Below are 21235 nucleotides of genomic sequence, written 5' to 3'. Positions count from 1 at the left end.
TTCTGCAAAAAGTGGGAGGAGCCTGCATGGCTAATGACAGCCTGTGAGAGGGCAGCAGCTGGCTTGGAGCTCCCTCTTGCAGTGGTTCCATCTGCTTCCTGTGCAATGGAGAGAGCTGCAAAGCATTACTGGGAATCTGTGACATGAGCACAAAGGAGTGAATGAGGGGAGCAAGACCCCCCATTTCCCCCCCACCCCTCATCACAAGCACCCCCAGCTTATTAAACATGAGGACCAGAGCTTGCAGCTGCATCCTGACAATGCATTGCCAGAAAGAGCTGGAGCAGCAATCAGCCATCATCATCATCATCTTCTAGACTGGAGAGCCTGGCAAGGCCAGATCAGCCCCCTTCCCCCTTGTTTGCAGGTAGGGAGATGCCATCCTGCTGGGTGGTCTCTGTGTCTGGGCATTGGATACATTGTGATCATTAGAATGTTACTGTGTTGCTGGTGCTTCTTCAGTGTAGCAAGTGTCAATAGAGTGTGACAGCCTGGCATGTCCACAGGAAGAGATCTGGCTGGAGAGGAATCAGAGAGGGTTTAGGGTGTTATTTGGGGTCAATCCTCCTTCTCAGGGTCGCTTATGGATAAGGCTATTAGCTGCAATGGCTGCAGGAAAGGCTGAACTGTACATAAATAGAATGTATATATTGTGTCAATGGCGACATCTCATGGCCGGATGAGGAATTGCAACTAATGCTATTGCGCAACCTTTTTTTTTTTTTTTTTTTTTTTTTTTTGGCACAATATAGCACATAGCTCCTAACTGTCCCTGATTTTGAAGGACTGTCCCTGCTTTGGAGCAATGTCCCTCTGTCTCTTTTCCCTCATTTGTGCCTCATTTTGGTCTGATCTATATAGTTGTATATAATAGGCAATTTTTATCTATCAAAAAGTGTTTTACAGCACTAAACCTTTCATCTGATTTCTAAATTGTTGCATTTGTAAATTCCAAAAGCCAATATAAAGGAATATTGTGGGTTTACCCACTTTAACCCCAGAAGGATTTGCCCCCTTCCTGAGCAGAGCACTTTTTGCGATTCGGCACTGCGTCACTTTAACTGACAGTCGCGCGGTCGTGGGACTTTGTACCCAAACAAAATTGAGGTCCTTTCTTCCCCACAAATAGAGCTTTCTTTTGGTGGTATTTGATCACCTCTGCGGTTTTTATTTTTTGTGCTATAAACAAAAAAGTGCAACAATTTTGAAAAAAAAAAGCAATATTTTTTACTTTTTGCTATATTAAATATCCCCCCAAAATCTATAAAAAAAAATATTTTCCTTTCCTCAGTTTAGGCCGGTATGTATTCTTCTACATATTTTTGGTAAAAAAAAATTGCAATAAGTGTATATTGATTGGTTTGCGCAAGATTTATAGCGTCTACAAAATAGGGGATAGTTTTATGGCGTTATTATTATTACTTTTTCTTATTAATAATGGCGGCTATCTGCGATTTTTATCGTGACTGCGACACTATGGCGGACACATCGGACACTTTTGACACTATTTTGGCACCATTGTCATTTATACAGTGATCAGTGCTATAAAAATGCACTGATTACTGTGTAAATGACACTAGCAGGGAAGAGGTTAACCACTAGGGGGCGATGAAGGGGTTAAGTGTGTCCTAGGGAGTGATTCTAACTGTGGGGGGATGGGCTACCACTCACATGACAGCGATCACCGCTCCCGATGACAGCAAGCAGTGATCTCTGTCATGTCACAAAGCAGAACAGAGAAATGCCTTGTGTGCAAAGGCATCTCCCGTTCTACCTCTCTGTGACACGATTGCGGGCACCCGGCAGACATCGAGTCCGCGGGACCCGCAGTCACAGAGAACGTGGAGGGCAGCACCACTTCTTAAAGGGGAAGTACCTGTACGCCCTTTTGCCCACCCGTGCCATTCTGCCGACGTATATCGTCGGGAAGCGGTTAACCAATCTTGTTTTTTTGTACAATTCTCCTTTAAGGAGGAGTGGCCAGGGGTGTGTCCTATGCCTGCATAGTTTTGGTGATAGGTGTCCCTCATTCCCATCTCAAAAAGTTGGGAGGTATGTAAATCATTCATCCAAATTCTAAATTGCTGCATTTGTAAACTTTATAAGCCAATAAAAAAGGAATGGTAGTGGTAAAAAAAAGCATTTGTGAATTTAATTAACCTTTTTTTTTGTTAATTCGCCTTTAAGGGGGTGTGGCAGGGGGCGTGTCCTGTGCCTACATACGTTTGCTAGTAGGTGTCCCTCATTCTCATTTCAAAATGTTGGGAGGTATGATAGCATGATAGCATGATATCCACTCACCGACCACTTTATTAGGTATACCTGCTTGTTAACACAAATTGCTAATCAGCCAATCACGTGGCAGCATCTCAATGCATTTAGCCCCCGTTCACACTGAACGCGGCTTTGAAATCGTGCGACTTCATCTGAACCCGCACGATTTCAAAGCCGCATTTCAGTGTGACTTCAGGGGGGGGGGTGGCATACTGTTTGCCGCCCCCCCCCAAAAAAAAAAATTCCACCGGCCGCTACTGATGACAGGCCATGTAGGGGACACAGCAAACATGTGGAAGAAGGTGTTCTGGTCAGATGAGAGCAAAATTGAACTTTTTGGCCTAAAAGCAAAACGCTATGTGTGGTGGAAAACTAACACTGCACATCACCCTGAACACACCATCCCCACTGTGAAACATGGTGGTGGCAGCATCATTGTGTGGGGATGCTTTTCTTCAGCAGGGACAGGGAAGCTGGTCAGAGTTGATGGGAAGATGGATGCAACCAAATACAGGACAATCTTAGAAAACCTGTTTAGAGTCTGCAAAAGACTTGAGACTGGGGCGGAGGTTCACCTTCCAGCAGGACAACGACCTGAAACATACAGCCAGAGCTACAATAGAATGGTTTAGATCAAATCATATTCATGTGTTAGAATGGTCCAGTCAAAGTCCAGACCAAAATGCAATTGAGAATCTGTGGCAAGCCTTGAAAATTGCTGTTCACAGACGCTCTCCATCCAATCTGACAGAGCTTGAGATATTTTGCAAAGAAGAACGGGCAAAAATGTCCCTCTCTAGATGTGCAAAGCTGGTAGAGACATCCCCAAAAAGACTTGCAGCTGTAATTGCAGAAAAAGGGGGTTCTACAAAGTATTGACTCCGGGGGGCTGAATACAAATGTACAACACACTTTTCACATATTTATTTGTAAAATAATTTGAAAACCATTTATCATTTTCCTTCCACTTCACAATTATGTGCCACTTTGTGTTGGTCTATCATATAAAATCCCAATAAAATACATTTACGTTTTTGGTTGTTATATGACAATATGTGGAAAATTTCAAGGGGTATGAATACTTTTTTAAGGCACTGTAGATGAAAAGAGCTTCTGTAAATATTTTTTTATATGGTTTTGTCTCTTTTTGGTAAAGGGTGTCATAGAACCGACCATGGAAGGATCCAGGCAAAGCCGGTTATCGCGGCCTCACAAGATCAGTGAATCATCAAAGGTACGGTATAAGCGGTTTGTGTGATATTGGAGTCCTTAAAGTCAACTTGTCTTATCCATAAAGAAAGTGGTAAAAATCTGATTGGTGTGTGGCAGTGCTGGACTGACCAGAGTCAGGATTCATATTTATGTGTGTGTATATCAGGGGGGTTTTCAGAATAGAGTGGGCCTGTCTGCAAGATTAGAAGTTGGGCCCAATGTAGACCTGCAACAAGGGGGCGCCATGCTACACTGCAAGCACCTACCTATGTACATCATTGGACACCAGCCCATACCAACACACACCCTTCAGTAATAAGGCTCAGCGTGGATGGGCAAAATGCTCGGTGTGGCCAGACTGTGCTAACAAGGGGGATATATTTCTTGCAGTGGCTGCAGCATGTGTATTCCCCCAGTCACTCCCTCTGCAGCAAAAGGAGGGAGAGGTTGAGGGAAGTAAGAATGCAGCTTGACCGCAGGGTTTTACCACTCCCCTCGCTCACGTGTGAACGAGCCCTTACATTTTTCAGGTTATTATTGTATCTACTGTCACCAATGCTGGGTGTTATTATTGCGTCAATCGACACCAGTGCTGGGGGTTATTACTGCGTCCACCGAAACCAGTGTTGGGAGTTATTACTGCATCCACCAACACCAGTGCTGGGAGTTATTACTGCGTCCACCAACACCAGTGTTGGGGGTTATTACTGCGTCCACTGAAACTAGTGTCGGGGGTTATTACTGCATCCACCGACACCAGTGCTAGGTGTTATTATTGCGTCCACCAACACCAGTGCTGGGGGTTATTGCTGTGTCCACTGACACCAGTGCTGGGGGTTATTACTGCTTCCACCAAAACCAGTGCTGGGGGTTATTACTGCATCCACCGAAAACCAGTTCAGGGGGTTATTACTGCTTCCACTGACACCAGTGCCTGGGGCTATTACTGTGTCCACTGACACCAGTACTGGGGGTTATTACTGCCTCCACCGACACCAGTGCTGGGGGTTATTATTGCATCCACTGACACCAGTACTGGGGTTTTTTACTGCATCCACCGAAAACCAGTGCTGGAGGTTATTACTGCATCCACCGACACCAGTACTGGGGGTTATTATTGCATCCATTGACACCAGTGCTGGGGGTTATTATTGCTTCCATTGACACCAGTTCTGGGGGTTAATATTGTGTCATTTGAAGGCAGAAAAAAAAAAAACAAGAGCCAGCACGTTCTAATAGGAGCGTTTTACTACTAAAAAATGCCTGCCATTGCTAAACACGTGTAATCATGTGTCAATACTAGGTGCGTAAAACATTTAAGAGCGTTAATTTCAATGGCCAGAATAAATTAATATTCTGGCCAATGAAATGAATGAATGCCCTGATGGGGACGCCTGATGTAAAGGAGGGCTCTGATGATGGGGATGCCTGATGTAAAGGAGGGCTCTGATGATGGGGATGCCTGATGTAAAGGAGGACTCTGATGATGGGGATGCCTGATGTAAAGGAGGGCTCTGATGATGGGGACGCCTGATGTAAAGGAGGGCTCTGATGATGGGGATGCCTGATGTAAAGGAGGACTCTGATGATGGGGATGCCTGATGTAAAGGAGGACTCTGATGATGGGGACGCCTGATGTAAAGGAGGACTCTGATGATGGGGATGCCTGATGTAAAGGAGGACTCTGATGATGGGGACGCCTGATGTAAAGGAGGACTCTGATGATGGGGACGCCTGATGTAAAGGAGGGCTCTGATGGGGATACCTGATGTAAAGCAGGACTCTGATGGGGATGCCTGATGTAAAGGAGGACTCTTATGATGGGGATACCTGATTTTAAGGGGGACTCTGATGAACGGGGACTCTGATGAGGATGCCTGATGTAAACGAGGACTCTGATAATGGGGATACCTGATGAAAAGGGGGTACGCCTGATGTATATGGGGACTCTGATGAGGACACCTGATGAATAGGGGGCCTCTGATGGGGACACCTGATGTAAAGGGGAATGCTGATGAGGACACATTATAGTGGTTTTATTTTATTTTACTTGAAATGTGGATGTGATTGTCCTACTGTGAAGGGCACAGTGACGCTGCAATTGGTGGGCACAGTGAGGCTGCATTTGATGGGCACAGTGAGGCTGCATTTGATGGACACAGTTTATTCTAGCAGTAATGATACATAATCACCTGATAAATTGCTATTTACAGTCCTGCATTACTAACAGTTGAATTTTTCAGTTTGTTTGTGCCCCCCAAAAAATTTTGAGCACCAGCCGCCTCTGCCTACATGCACTTTTTTATCAGCTAAGATGTGAGTTGCCATTTGACTTGTTTTTAATCAATTTGATTTCTAATAATACTGCACTTAGTCTGGCGCCCCTCTGTGTTTCCCCATGTAATGAAAAAGGAAGGGTTTCTTTTAATAATATTGTGTTGTTGAGGAAGGAAAACCATGCAGATCAGCCCCAGCAACAATATCCCATTCAATGTGCCAGTGCAGGGTAGAAGATGAAAGGGGAAAAGTGGTTGCCAGTACAGACAATTTTCAGTTACACATAGTTACATAGTTGGTAAAGTTGAAAAAAAACACAAGGTCATCAAGTCCAACCTGTTTGTGTGAGCTTTTATGTCACTATTACATTGTATATCTCTGTATGCTGTGGTTGTTTAGGTGCCTATCTAATAGGTTTTTGAAATTATCTATGCTCCCTGCTGAAACCACAGCTTGTGGAAAGAAATCTGTATTCTTACTGCTCTTACCGTAAAGAACCCCCTACGAACCCTATAGCATGATGATATGGATATTGTATGGATATAGAGATGTCCTTAATTTTCTTCTATCCCTGATGAAGGGTCATTTTTGGACCTCCAAAATGCGTTGGCTATTTCTTGGATTGTCCCCCTGACTTTTATTGAAATAAAGTCATATCCTGACCTTTTAACAGCAACGTGGCACTTCAGTTTCCATTTTTGTTATATTATAATACTGATTTATTTAATTGTTTATTATAGGTAATTATATAGCGCTGTCAATTTACACAGCGCTTCACATATACAGTATATTATACATTCACATCAGTCCCTACCCATCAAGGTGCTTACAATCTAATGGTGACTTTTCTTCCTCCAGTTGTATCAGTGGCCTGACAACTCCAGCAAAATCCTTCACAGCCTGGATGAGCAAAGGCAAAAGGGACTGTTCTGTGATGTCATCCTGGTGGCCGACGACCAAAGAGTCCCAGCCCACAGAAATGTTCTGTCCGCATGTAGCGACTACTTCAACTCCATGTTCATCATTGGCATGAAGGAAGCCCACCAGACCGAGGTGGAGCTGGTCGGGGCCTCCTACATTGGCCTCAAAGCTGTCGTCGACTTCCTGTACAGCAGCGACTTGACTTTAGATGGCGGCAACATTGACTACATTCTTGAGACGGCCCATCTCCTTCAAGTCTGGAAAGTGGTGGATTTCTGCTGCGAATATCTGGAGAGCGAGGTCAGCGAGGACAATTACCTCTATCTACAGGAGATGGCCTCCATTTACAGTCTGGATCGGCTTGGGTCTTACATCGACTCTTTCATCTTGAACAATTACAGCAGTATGGCTTTCACCAATGACTACTTGCAGAACGTCAGTGTCCAGAAGCTGTGCCAGTACCTTGCAAGCAACCGGGTTCAGCACGTCAGCGAACATGAACTTCTACAGTCCGCTCTTCAGTGGCTGACCCACAACCCCGATCGAGAGGGCCAAGCCTATCAGATCCTGCAGAACATCCGATTCTCACTCATCTCCAAGAGTGACCTTGTGCAACGGGTGAAACCTGCCATGTCATCGCTCCTGCCAAAAAACGCCAGCTGCGAGGGCCTGGTGGATGAAGCCATCTATTACCATTCCAATGTGGCTGCCCAGCCGCTCCTCCAGAACATCCGCAGCTCTCTTCGTAGTGGAACAGAAAGGCTGCTCTTCATAGGTGGGGAAGTCTCTGAACACTGCCTCGAGCTCAGCGATGATGTTTACAGCCTTGACCTTCAGAAGGAACAGTGGCTCTCAGAGACTCGACTGCCGGCAAGAAGGAGCCACCATTGTGTCACGGCCCTGGGTGACTTCATCTATGTCGCTGGTGGGAGCTTCTCAATCGATGATGGCGGTGACGCAGCCTCCAACATTCTCTACAGATTTGATCCTCGCTGTGGTCAATGGATCCAGGTGAGATGATTTTGTTGGTGGTGACCAAAGATAGGGGGTTTTCTGGCAAGATAGGCCATGTTTTGGGCAGCAAGGTTTGTGATGGAGATATTGAATTCCATAATATGATATCCAATATCTCCATCACAGGTTTTAGGAAGGCAGCAGACTGGTCCCTAGCAAATTTTTTTTTTCTCAGAGAAAAACTATTAGGAAATTATAATTTCAACACAAGCACAGTATACTTAAGAGTCTCTTTTAAAAAAAAAATCATTGCACAACAGTCACAAGCATTCACCCAGACATAACTAATTATGACTGTATTTAGTTAGTATATTGATTTTCTATGGCCATCAGCTCCATTTGATAGCCATAATGTGATACTTTCCTGACTTAAAAGAGAAGTAAAGGATTTTTTTTTCCCCATTCATACTTACCTACCATACTTTTTCCCCATTTATGTCGCCCGGCGCCTCTGCACTGAGAACCGAGCGATCAAACACCGAGGATCACTGGGTTTTCAGGGCTTCGTGAGCAGAGAGCTGTAGACTGTCAGTCATAGCTCTCAGCTCTTCTCCCTCCTCGCTCATTGGAGCGTTGAGCTGTGCAGAGGGGTGAAGTGGCCGTCTCAGGCTCTCAGCGGTTCGTGGGTGTCAGTCCAGACTACATGGATGACGCAGTGCCTGGACTGACATTGGTGACATCAGCAGAGAGCGGACTTCAGTTCGCTCTCTGCTGAAAACGGGTCACATGAGTGCAAAATGAATTGCACTCCTGTGATCCATGGGAGAAGTACAGCCAAACGAGCTCAGGCTGGACTTCTGTTTTAAGTAATCTAGTAAATTATGTATATTATTGCCACTAGATGGAGCTGATGATCATAGGAAATTAACATATTAAAGAACTGGCTTAGGCTCTTAGTGGCTTGCTGAGAGCCTGAGCCATGTGCCGGTCCAGGTATGTGGGCGGATCCCGACTCCATTGTCATGATCGTGCCCGAGCCTGGACTGGCTCTGTAACCTCAGCAGACAGCGGACTTCAGCCCCCTGTCTGCTAAAAAACGGGTCACAGAAATGCAGAACGAACTGCACTCCTGTGATCCACAGGAGAATTACAGCCAACTGAGCTTTGGCTGTGCCTCCATCACCCTGCTGTGTGCTCAGAGTCTCTCCCCCTCTCTCCCTGCCTTTCATTTCTGTGTATGAGAGCTGACCTCCTCCTCCATCAGTCTGATGGACCTCCTAGGTGCCAACAATGAACTTATAGTTGATGTAGTTGCTGCAGGTAGAGTAGATGTTCCTGTGTGCTGGGACTCTCAGGACAGAAGGTCACAAGAAAGCTCTCCAACGGGGACACACATAGTTCCAGAAAGTTTGGATATTTCTGCTGTACAGCAGTGATTATCAGCAATAGGAAAACAGACTACAATAAAAACTCCTTCCCTCTCCACCTTCAAACAAAAGTAAAGGAAAACATTTTGGATGGAGTTGGCCTTTAACAGCTTTAGATTACTTCTGTAGTCTACTGATGGTCATAAAATCCTTTTAATTCAAGTGCAAATCAGGCTTGCAGTGGGACTGGCTGCTCTGTAAGCTGATGGCGGGTGGGGGAGAGGGGCTTACAGGAAGAGCTCACAGTGGTGAGGAGAAAGGCCAAAAAAGCAGGTGGGGGCGGGGCAGTGACACAGAGTCTATAGGTCTCCCGTATAAAAGGAGCTGTGGGGGGGGGGGGTGTTGTCAGAAGACTGTGTGCATTAACGTATAAATCTATTAGCTTTAAAGCATTGTCTTGGTATTAGCGTCAGGCGAGTTTAGGAGTTTAGTTTGGAGTTTTCTTTTCAGCATAGTGTCTATCTGCAATATATGTCACAGCCCGGGTCATGGCACTGAAAGTGACTCATCCTGAGCAAATAAATCTGGGGAGGTCTGAGTCTCCAATGTCAGCCATGAGTCAGCTGAAATCCATGGAATGTGTACACACAACAAATAAATGCGGAGAATTAAAAAAAAAAAAAAAAAAAAAAAGGAAAAATGTTCCTTGCAGACCCCCCACGATGGTAAAGACATCCAAACCATTTGACTAATGTAAAAAAAAAATCAAGAATTTGCAGATGAATCAATTGCTTACGCTGATCTAAAGTAACACATTTTATTGGTCTCATGCTGTTAGGTGGCTGCCATGAACCAACCTCGAGTGGACTTCTACCTGGCCTCGATGAGTGATAAGCTGGTCGCGGTGGGTGGGAGGAATGAAAACGGGGCCATGTCTTCGGTGGAAATCTACTGCCCTCGAATGGATGCCTGGACCTACGTGTCGGAGCTCCCCAGGTGAACCACAGTTGATGCTTGCAAAGGGCCTAGTCAATGATTATAAAATGGTAGTGGGGTTGGGGTGCACTGAATCAGTTTGTATAGGTGTAGTCCTGGTGGACTATCTCTGCCTGCTTTCTAATATACAAAGACCATATCTGGCCTGTAACGCTTGCCCAACTGCTAAGGTCAGCTTTTGATTGTAAGTTTGAACCCCTTTAGCAGCCCCCATTCCCTTAGGGCAGAGGTCTCCAAACTTTCTAAACAAAGGGCCAGATTTTTGTCCTTCAGGCATTTATGGGGGCCGGACTGTGGTGCCCCAAAAGTATTAAATGCCCAGCGTCAGTGGGAGTAAACAATGCTTCTGACTTTCTGCACAGTGAGAAAAGACATAGCACCTCTGGTCAGTAGGAGTGGGAATAGTGCCCTGTCATTGGTATTGGAGGTATAGTGCCCCACCGTTGGTGTCTTTGGGAGGAATAGTTCCCCATGGTTGGTGTCACTGGGAGGGATAGTGCCCCATTGCTGGTACCAATGGGAGTAATGGGGCCCGAGGGCCAGATAAAGGCAAGCAAAGGGTCGCAGTTTAGAGACCACTGCCTTAGGGTAAACAGAGAAGCATAATCCAGGAACAGTCTGAGGTCAGAGGCAGGCAATGGCACAGCGTAATCCAAAAACAGCCCGAAGTCAGAGCAGGCAGCAGAAGAGCAGAATCCAGGAACAGTTTGAGATCAGAGGCAGACAGCAGTCTGTAAGAGTAGTCCGTATTCCAGGCAGGGTTCAGTGACAGGACAATTCAATAACCAGGCAAGGAGGGCAGGAACAGCGAGGCAAGGCAGGGTAGGGAACCAGGAAGCAAGATGCTATCACAAGCCTAGAGCCCTGGACTTGTGATACCTAATCAGGCCCAAGGGGCATCATGGGGATGGAGCCTTTTCCCTGTTACACTGCTATTATGGTGCAATCTAAGTACCAACATTAAACCCAGTGCATTCAGTAATCAGCACCAGCGTTGCCAAACGTCAGCATTTTTACTGCCAGCCAGTAAAAACCGGGCACTTTTCTCCTGCCAGTAAATGCCAGTGACAGGAGAAAGTTGGCAGTAAAAAATATGGCTGTGACTCTCGGCTTGGAACTGCACAGTTCCAGAGCTGGCCAAGACCATCCAAGTGTCTGCTGCAGTGCGTTCAGGTGGCACCGGCGGTGCCTGAATGTGTCATGTGATGTTATGGTGCAAGTGAGCTGAGCCGAGCGGCCGGAGCCTTGTGTGCGGGTCTACGGGACGGGAGCAAGACAAGCCGGGAGCGGGACTGTCAGTGCTGTTTGGACTGGAGTGGACTGAAGGGACCACCTGGTGTGGAGAGAGACTGTCACTGTGACTCCGGGGGGAACATGTCTGTGACCTGTGCTGCTGCAAACTGCTGTCAGTGTCACTGTGAGAGTCAATTTTATGTGTGTGCGCCACCCATTCTAATTTCTTGCTCTCCTGAGTTCTGTCCCTGAGCTACTTACTCACTATATCGAAAATAAAATAAGATAAGAAATATGTTTTTTGCGTTAATATCTACCTTAAATCACATTGCTAATTGCATATTGTACTTGTTTGTAGCCTAAATACTGATGTAGCAAGGTCCCAGGCCTCCTTCGATCTAATAAGAACCTCCAGGGCCAGATATAGCTGACATCCTTCTGAATATGGTGGCTTGTGAGGCATAGTGGGTGCAAGGTAGTTAAAGTCTTTGGGCGCCAGACACTTCTTCAATGCAAAAGAGATTTTATTTCTCTTAACAGAACTTTCTGAAAGTGGGTTAGGGCCAGGACACCCTGGTTACAAGATTAATTGGCAGACTCCGAGACTTCAATAGGGGGACAGCCATGCAGGGAAAGGCATCCAGCAAGATGCCACATCTGCATGTGTAGGAATGCTGTCTCCTATGGCAACAGTATTTAACAGTTCCTAACAGTGTAACAGTTCTTTCACTTCCACTACAATTACTTCTTGTAGCTCTTTAGCCCACTGAGCTCCCAGTCTCTCTCACTAGTCTAGATGATTCACTGCCACTGAATCCCTCGAGCTCCTCCAATCTTCACGTGGTATCTTCCTCAAGTGTCACCCCTGCTTCTCTGCGGGGTCCTTAGCTTGGCACTCCAGATACTTCTCAAGCTTCACCCCACTGGCCTACTCGGTCCCTGGCTTGACACACAAGGCTGCTCTGCAAGCGTCACCTCCGCTGGCTGAAGTTTCCCAATTCTCCACCATCCCTGGTTGGTGAGAATACTGCTCCAGTACTTGCTTCAGCTACTCACTGTGGTCCCCAGTAACAAGGTGGTTTTTCCCTTAGGGGTGACAGCTTCCCCACTACCTTCGACCACGACAGGTTCTCTGGCCGGCAGAACCATCACTTCTGGTTGGACTGCAAGCCACAATCTCAATCCTGCGCTGCTCTCTTGCTTCTGGATAGGATCTCAGACAGCCAAACAGTCAGATGTGCCCAGGATAGGCCCAAACTCCGGCCTAGCAGCCCAGGCAATACAACACACGTCCACCCAGACAGCCATCCAGGTGGCACAGAACATAGATCACCTGACTCCCCCTGAATATATAGGCTCTCCCAGCAGGCCAAGGGATCCAAGAAAACCCCTGCCCATTGGCTGAGACACCCCACATACCCATAATCTGACCTTGCATGCCCTTCTACCCTATACCTAGTACCACCAGGTACCCGGCCACCTAGTGGTAGAAGAGAAAAGTGCAACAAAGCCAGACTTAGGGAGAAATCAATTGATCTCTAACAATTACCCAAGATGACTATTCCTGGCAAGTACATTTTGGAACAACCCTGCCTAAACTCCAGGGTGCTACACTGACATTTGCACTTAAAGTGGTAGTAAACCCGCTGACTTTATTTTTTTCTACACCTGTAAGGGAAAAGACATAATGAGCTAGTGTACTAGCTCATTATAAAATACTTACCTTAGAACGAGGCGCCGTTGTTGTGCCAACAAGTCGCAGCCCTCACACAAGCCGTAAATAACCTAAAAGAAGGTTATTTTCAGCTGGAAGGTCGTCTGCTGAGCATACCCTCTACGTACTCTCCTGCTGACGAGAACCCAGTACATGAGGCCTCTGCTCCAGCTTCCGCTGTCTCTGAATGCACCACTGTCACACCCACAGTAGTGATGCCTCCACCCGAACCAAGGGTTCCCATACCAGAACGTTTCTCCGGGGACCGAAAAAAATTCAGAGCTTTCAAAAACGCATGTCAGTTATACATGGCTCTGCAACCACGGACTTTCTCCCTTGAAATCGTTAGTCGGTTTCATTATCTCCTTGCTTACAGATGAAACACAATCTTGGGCCCATCATTTTATGGAGCAAAAGAACGCGGGCCTTGACTCAGTCACAGCCTTCTTTGAAGCCATATCACAGCTTTATGATGACCCCCAGCAAATGGCTATGGCTGAGGCAGCCCTGCACACACTTCAACAAGGGCGCTGGCCCATGGAGAGTATACGGTCGAGTTCCGCAAATGGTCAGCAGATACTGGCTGGAATGAAGCTGCACTCAAGTACCAGTTCCGGCTTGGTTTATCCGAGGCACTCAAAGATTAACTCGCCCGTGTGGAAACTCCTGCCACCCTTGAACGTCTTATACAGCTGGCCATACAGCTTGACCGCTGATTACGGGAGAGGCGGTCTAAACTGACTCAATCTCATAGACCCACTTGGGTAATGCCCAGAGCACCTCCAGTAACCATGGCTACACCCATCTCCACTACAGCATCTTCTAAGGGAGAACCCATGCAGATAGGCCTGATGCGGTCTACTCTGACCCCTGAAGAAAGGATGCAACGCCAGCAAGCCAACCTTTGACTGTACTGTGGCGGGTACTGGACATTTTCTTTGAAACTGCCTTGTGAGACCCAGTAAGTTCCTGTCCTCTCGTGTCACATATGCCTCTGTCGCTGGATCCTCTCCTGCTCATATCATTCTGCCTATCTTGTTGCAGGTGGCGGAAGGGAAAGTCAAGTTCCGAGCCATAGCTAAATCAGGTGCCTGCAGTTTTCTGGATCTCACATTAGCCAAGAAATTACAGATTCCACTGAGACCTAAGAGACTGAGTCTTACCATTCACCTGGCAGATGGCACCATTCCCGAGTCTGGGCCAATCACTCAAGAGACTGAACCAATTCTAACAATTACTGACTCTGGACATCAAGAGTTCTTGTGTTTTGATGTCCTCTAATTCCCCATGTTTCCGGTGATACTGGGTATTCCCTGGTTGCGGGCCCATAATCCCAAGGTTGACTGGTCTAAATGGGAGATCATGTTCTCTTCAGTTTACTGCCAGCAACACTGTTTTGTTCTGAACCCATGGACGCTCCCAGTTGCCTGACTGTGCAGCCAGTTTCAGACAGCAGTCAGTATGTAGCTACCAGCTATCATGACTTCCTGGACACGTTCAATAGGAAGAAAGCCGATGTGTTGCCACCCCATCGAACCTATGATTGCCCTATAGAACTGCTTCCAGGGGCAGAAATTCCATTTGGTCAGATTTTTCCATTATCTGAAAAAGAACCGAAGGCTTTACGTCTTTACATAGATGAAAATCTGGAAAAAGGATTTATCCATCCATCCTCTTCCCCTGCAGGAGCACGAATCTTCTTTGTTGAAAAGAAGGACCTTACTCTTAGACCCTGTGTAGATTACAGGGAGTTAAACAAGATTACCATTAAAAACCGCTACCCATGGCCCCGTCCTTAGCGTTATTCTTTAAAGCCATCCAAAAGGGCGACCCAATAGACATGGACTCTAATAGAGCATTCATTACCCTAATTCCTAAGCCCCACAAAGACCACGACGTGGCTAACTACCGCCCAACTTCCTTAATTAATACTGATTTGAAACTATTTACAAAAATTCTGGGGAATGGGCTGTTGTCATTTTAGCTAGCTATATACACTCTGACCAGGTAAGTTTTCTGCCGCACAGACAGGCTGCCGACCAGGTACGCAGAGCAATTAACCTTATTTCCATACTACATTCCTCTTTGGATGGCGGAGCGAATGTCTGGGATGCTGCTGTCCCTTGACATCCGTAGAGCCTTTGACTCCCTCTCCTGGTCTTTCCTTTTCCGGGTGCTGTCGAGGTGGAAATTCAGTCCCAAGTTCTTGGCCTCGCTGCACTCATTATATAGCTCACCCACAGCTCAGATAGTTCTTAGGGGACACAAATCGGATCCGATACCCATCTCGTCGGGCACTCGACAGGGATGCCCACTATCTCCTATATTGTGCGTCATAACCATCGAAACTCTCGCAATAGCGATACGGCAGAACCCAGACATTTTGGGGATAGAGAGTGGGGGGAGGAGCCATAAGTGTGCTCTATTCGCTGATGATTTGTTGTTCATCACTTCACCCCACACTACTCTGCCAAACTTGCTTTCCCTTCTGGACCGCTTTGGGAGAGTTTCTGGCTTCATAGTTAACCATGACAAATCAGAAGCAATGAACATCAATCTACCAATCCCGATACTACAGAGTATTCAGTCTCAATACCCATTTCAGTGGCAGCCGACGTCCCTCTCATATTTAGGAATCCAGTCGACCCCCAGCGTTTCCTCCCTTTACAAGGCTAACTACCCTGCTGCTAATGTACTTTACTGGCACCCACACGAGACAGAGTCCAATTCATAAAAAAAATATCTAATCTTTATTATACAGATATATATAAATCACGCACATGCGTAAATAGTTCATTAAAAACAATATTACTGCAATATGATACATGGATTCCAACTGGGACCACTATACATACACCTCCTACTACTATATATATGCTCCAATTTCAAAAGATGGAGGTATGTGTATTTTATCTGCTGGTCAACGCGTTTGTGTAGCTTCCTCAGAACGACATTACAAAGTATCATATGCTGCTAAATATAAAAAGATCCATGTCACTTTATTATACATACAGAAATATCCTTTTTACAAACACTTTTTACAACACTTACAAACAGTATGGCAGAAAACCAAATGTGTCAGAAAAGGTCTGGGGGGCGGACACAGGGGCTGAGGCTCCTCAAAAGATCCAAAGAATAGCCATACTGTTTGTGAGTGTTTAAGACACTCCAGGAATTTCATACAGAGAAAGCAATAGAGAGAGAACAGGATACTTTTTAAGACAACTACATGGTACAACAGGCACATATCAGGAATAGGAAATGTTGGGTAACATATTCTTTGAGTTTTGAAGAGACTTGGGAAGAGTTAACAGTTCTGTCAAGTTTTTATCGTCTGAGAGAGTTTCTTACCCTTCCTCATTTTACAGATCTAGAAGTTCAAAAGTAACATCCTTCCCACTGGTGTCCTAATAAGACCTTTTGGGTCCTTCTGCTGATGACTTCTGTCTACCTCCAACTGCTGGTCGTGGTCAGGAAGGGGAGGGTCAAATACCGGCTGTCAACTGGCGGGAACTGTGGGCAAGCAGATGTCTGACTATGGGCAATAAACAGGGAGTGGCAGTAGGTTCTGCCATGGGCAATAAACAGGAAAAGGTCTAATATATGGAGTTTGTTACAATGTTGCCATGTCTCTTTCATATTTCAGATTCACGTACGGCCATGCAGGCACCGTCCACAAAGACTTCATCTACATATCCGGAGGACACGACTACCAGATTGGCCCCTACAGGAAGAACCTGCTGTGTTATGATCCCCGGGCAGACGTCTGGGAGGAGCGGAGACCCATGATCACCGCCCGGGGCTGGCACAGCATGTGCACTCTGGACGAATGCATATATGCCATAGGGGGAAGCGATGACAACCAGAACTCCATGGAGCGCTTTGACATCCACAGCGTGGAGTGCTACAGTCCCCAGTGTGACCAGTGGGTGCGCATCGCTCCCCTTCTTCAGCCTAACAGCGAATCCGGAGTGGCGGTCCTGGATGGCAAAATTTACATCCTGGGTGGCTACAGCTGGGAGAACACCACATTCTCCAGAATGGTTCAGGTCTACGACAAGGACAGGAAAAAATGGGTGAAAGGGCCCGACCTTCCCAAGACCGTGGCCGGCGTCTCTGCTTGCGTTTGCGTGATGAAAAACAGAGGCGACGACAGGAATAAAAAAAGCAAGATGAAAAGGCACTCCGATAGAGGATGGTGAGGGGAGGCTAGCGAGGACGATGAACCCATTACAAAGACTGACCATTCCATGTGTGTGGCAGTCATGTAGACAGTCATTTTGTCATTTTGTCCACTGGAGAAGTTGGCCGTTGCCTCCTTGTTTTTTTTTTTTCTTTTTGGCGCCGGTGATGTCACTGATTCCTCAGTGCCGAGGCTCTTTTTACCCCTTACTAGGGCAATTATCTGTAGATTAGGAACTAATACAGGGCAATATAAGATAGGAACTTTCACTGCGTTGTTTGGCTTCAATCATTCTGAGAGATCTATGGCCCTGTCACATAAAAAGAAATAAGTATTGTGAAGATAAAGAAAGAAGGACCACGTGTGCTCAACCTTATGAACAGTGGAGCTCCCACAGTCTCCAAATGACCATTAATAATGCTGAAGACTTGTGTGGCCTAAGGTTACGAAAAAAACAAGACAATAGGCACACAGGATTAAACACCTCAAAGGTACAATCAATAGGTCAAAATGGCTAAGAGATAGTCCAAGGTTCAGGAGAACCGTAATATAAGTGTTACAGTCAGTCCATACACCAGGGCTAGCTTTCCTCAGGTGCAGAAAGCTGACTCTGAAGTTATGGAGATAAAAGGAACAAGAGAAGTGCCTCGAAGTGTAGATGGTTACACAGTTAAAGGGTAACTCCAGTTTTGTGGGAGGAAAAAAACAGCAAATAAAAAAAATAATAATATAGCGTATACAATTGCAAGTCATATTGTAATTGAATGTTATTAAAAATTGCCTTTCATTTTCAATCTGCAGTTCTGTAATTTTCTATAAAATGCAATATGGCTACCTGGAGGTGTTCTGTACAAAGAATGTGTTCAGAACACCCCCCCCCCCCCCAGATATGTAATTTCCTGCTTGTGGGATTGGCTCACTGATTTTCCCACAAGTCTACACTAAGATACAAATTAGATTTCAGGCATCCCCTGCAATAAAAATTTCATTTTTGTTGGATACTCCCAATAGGAAATCACATCTAAAGGGATGCAGGCCCAGCAATTGTCCTCATTAGAGCCCCGCAGTTGATAATTATGAAACCACCCTCATTAGATTTACTTACCACATGGACACAGACAAACACACAGGGATTTCTTCAGAACAACAAAAGGTAGCAATCTGCAACAAAGTTTGTTAAAATCCTTGCAATGTACATATATCACCCAGAGGGGAATGGGTTTTTTTTTTCAACAAAAGTGGAGTTACTCTTTAACCACTTGCTGCCCGTAGGACGTCCTCGGGTTTCAGTGGTTATACCGGGATGCTACCTGAACCTACAGGCATCATCCCGGTATGTATCTTTTCAGCCGGCGTTTCGCTGTAAGGCAGAAGTGATTAATTACTTGATCACTTCTGCAGGTGGCAGAAGGGGGTCACACCCCCCTCCCGCAGTGGCCACTGCCGTTCCTGGGCTCTACCATCCCATCGCTGTGCCCAGGAGCGATGCGCCCGGTGACGATTGCTGCCCTGAACAGAGAGAGAGGAACTGACATTGTTCCCCTGTTTCTGTAACCCGGAAAATGTGAGCAACGAGTAGTTTGTCACTTCTGGTTCTGCCTCTTTGTTTACCTGGCCACCAGTGGCCAGGAAAGCAGCCGATCAGACCGATCTGTGTCTGATCAGCTGCATGGGAGGTTAGAGGAGAGATTTGGGGTCTAATAGACCCCAGATCTCTCCATAAAGAGGACCTGCTATGGCCCATGCTGTCACAAGGGATGTTATTCATCCCTTGTGAGAGCAATATAGTTAATCCCCCCCCCCAAAAAAAAAAACATGCTTACACGCAAATGCGAACACATACGTTACTTCCGCACGCATGTAAACGGTGATCGCACCACACACGTGAGGTATTATGGCAAACGTCAGAGTGAGAGCAATAATTCTAGGACCAGACCGCCTGTGCAACTCTAAACTGGTAACCTGTAAGGGTGTTTAAAGCGTCACCTATGGAGAATTTTAAGCAACGTAGTTTGCCGCCATTCCACGGGCAGATGCAATTTTAAAGCGTGACATGTTAGGTATCTATTTACTCGGTGTAACATCATCTTTCACATTGTAGAAATAAAATGGTGTTTTGTTTTTTTCAATTCGTGAAAGGGTTTTTTTTTTTTTTTAATAAAAATTGCATTTGTAAAACCGCTGTGCAAATACCGTGTGACATAAAAAATTGCAACACCCACCATTTTATTCTATTGGGCCTCTGCTAAAAAATATATATATATAATGTTTGGTGGTTGTAACTTCTAAGTAATTTTCTAGCAATGTAGGAGTGAATTGTCAGAATTGGCCTGAATGATAAATTCACAAGTAGAAGGTGAACTTACACTGGACCCCCTCCCCATCCCCCCCCGGTCCCGCTGACCTGGAGTCCCACGATCATCCACTGTGACACATCAGGTCGCTGTTTAACCGGTCCAGGGATTTGAAATCCCCACGGCTTTCTCTCCTCTTCTCCAGCCCTGACAGGACGGGCTAGGCGGTCCATGTGATGGCGCCGGCCATTTAGAATGCCACCTATGTAGTGTAAGTTCACCTTACAAATTTTCTATAAAGGTGAACTTACCCTTTAAAGTATAACTAAAGGCAAAACTTTTCTTGTTAGTTTTGGAAAGAGTGGAGAGGGATTAGAACATCTGACATTTTTTATTGCTGTCTGTGCCCCTATTAAGGAGATTTGCCCTCTCTGCTTGTCCTGTTTACCATTATCATTGAAAGTAAAAGAAAAACCCACATTTTGGGCTGTCCCCAGAAAAATAATAGTGGGGATATCTTCCGAAGGGGACCCTAGTTCTGATGACCTGGGGGTCCCCAAATAATTCTCCTAATCTGCATGGATTTCCTCTCACTTCCTGTTTGGCTATGGGACAGGAAGTGAAGGGAAATCTCTGCAACCGGACACAGGTGGCGAAAAAAAATCTGACAGGGGTTATAACACTCTCTTACTCTATCCAAAATGAAAAAAAAAAAATCGTTTTGCCTATAGTTCTACTTTAAAGGCTCATCGATTATGAAACCCCCATTGAAAGTCACCACTGCACGGTGGATAGAGTTGGAGGAAAGCCAATGCCCAGCCACTGGCGTGGACAAGGAAGCTGTCCGGGACCGCCTGTCACTGGAGTCGAGGGCTGGAACGCTCCGTGGAACCGTCGACTGGGGAGAAGATTCGATGAGTTTCTGAGCCTACCTGGACCAGCAAGTGCTCTTCTTTCTCAAGTTTGTGCACCCCAGCAGGTGAGCATTGACTTTCCGCCAACTCCATCAACTGTGCAGTGGCAACTTTCAATGAGGATTTCGTAATCGCTAAGTCTTATAGTTTCTTATATCATGTGAGTTGTTCTACCTGTGAATTTATTTAACCATGTAAGTCTACACTCAGAGGCGCTTCTCTTGTTCCTTTTGTCTCCACATCTTCAGAGTCAGCTTCTGCTCCTCAGAAAAGCTAGCCCTGGTGTATGGACAGATTTAATTTTTTATATTACTGTTCTCCTAAACCTTCAACTATCTCTTAGCCATTTTGATCTATGATTGTACCTTTGAGGTGTTTAATCCTGTGCAGTTTTTTCATAACCTTAGGTTATGTAACAGTCTACACTTAGAGGCGCTTCTCTTGTTCCTTTTGTCTCCACACCTAAATGAAGCACCGGAACCCAAAACGTTTTGGGAGTCTTGCACTCTCTTCATCAGGGTACATCGCTGTTCAAGCTAAAAAAATGCAGTAGTTACGTAAGTAAATTGGATTACCCTTTTACCCAGCCTTTCTCAGTCTTTGTTACCATGGAGGGATTTTAAAAATTATTTTTAGGGAACCCCTGGTAAATGTCATGGTCAGTAAATTGTACATAAAAATTGTAAACAAAAAAAAAAGGAATATGGAATATTTAGCCTATTTGGCAGTCATAGCAGATCATATTTTTAACACTCTCCTTCCATATAAAATAAAATTATTTACAGTAATCAAGAAATGAAATTAATAATGAAATTGGTCGGTAAAGAAATGCAAAAAGAAGGGGGGAAAAAAAGGGAAAAATACTGCGCATAGTGTCAACTAATATAGTGTCTAAG

General features: G+C 45.6%; 1 protein-coding gene across 1 annotated transcript; it reads left to right on the top strand.

Moving 5' to 3' along the window:
• Positions 1 to 13: 13 nt before the first annotated feature.
• Positions 14 to 21064, top strand: KLHL36 (kelch like family member 36). The gene is made up of 5 exons (XM_073605762.1): positions 14 to 367; positions 3431 to 3508; positions 6622 to 7695; positions 9844 to 10001; positions 16595 to 21064. Exons 2-5 carry the CDS (start codon positions 3449 to 3451, stop codon positions 17148 to 17150), a joined length of 1848 nt encoding a protein of 615 aa, XP_073461863.1. The 5' UTR covers positions 14 to 367; positions 3431 to 3448; the 3' UTR covers positions 17151 to 21064.
• Positions 21065 to 21235: the final 171 nt, after the last annotated feature.

This window comes from Aquarana catesbeiana, linkage group LG11 (assembly GCF_042186555.1).
Source record: "Aquarana catesbeiana isolate 2022-GZ linkage group LG11, ASM4218655v1, whole genome shotgun sequence".
Lineage (NCBI taxonomy): Eukaryota > Metazoa > Chordata > Amphibia > Anura > Ranidae > Aquarana > Aquarana catesbeiana.
The sequence above is the reverse complement of the archived record's forward strand: the minus strand, read 5'-3'. Positions and strand labels throughout refer to the sequence as shown.

Coding starts and splice junctions, on each gene's coding strand:
- KLHL36 (XM_073605762.1), top strand. CDS start 3,449: ATGGAAGGATCCAGGCAAAGCCGGTTATCGCGGCCTCACAAGATCAGT. Junction 3,509..6,621: donor AGATCAGTGAATCATCAAAG/GTACGGTATAAG, acceptor TTCTTCCTCCAG/TTGTATCAGTGGCCTGACAA. Junction 10,002..16,594: donor TACGTGTCGGAGCTCCCCAG/GTGAACCACAGT, acceptor TTCATATTTCAG/ATTCACGTACGGCCATGCAG.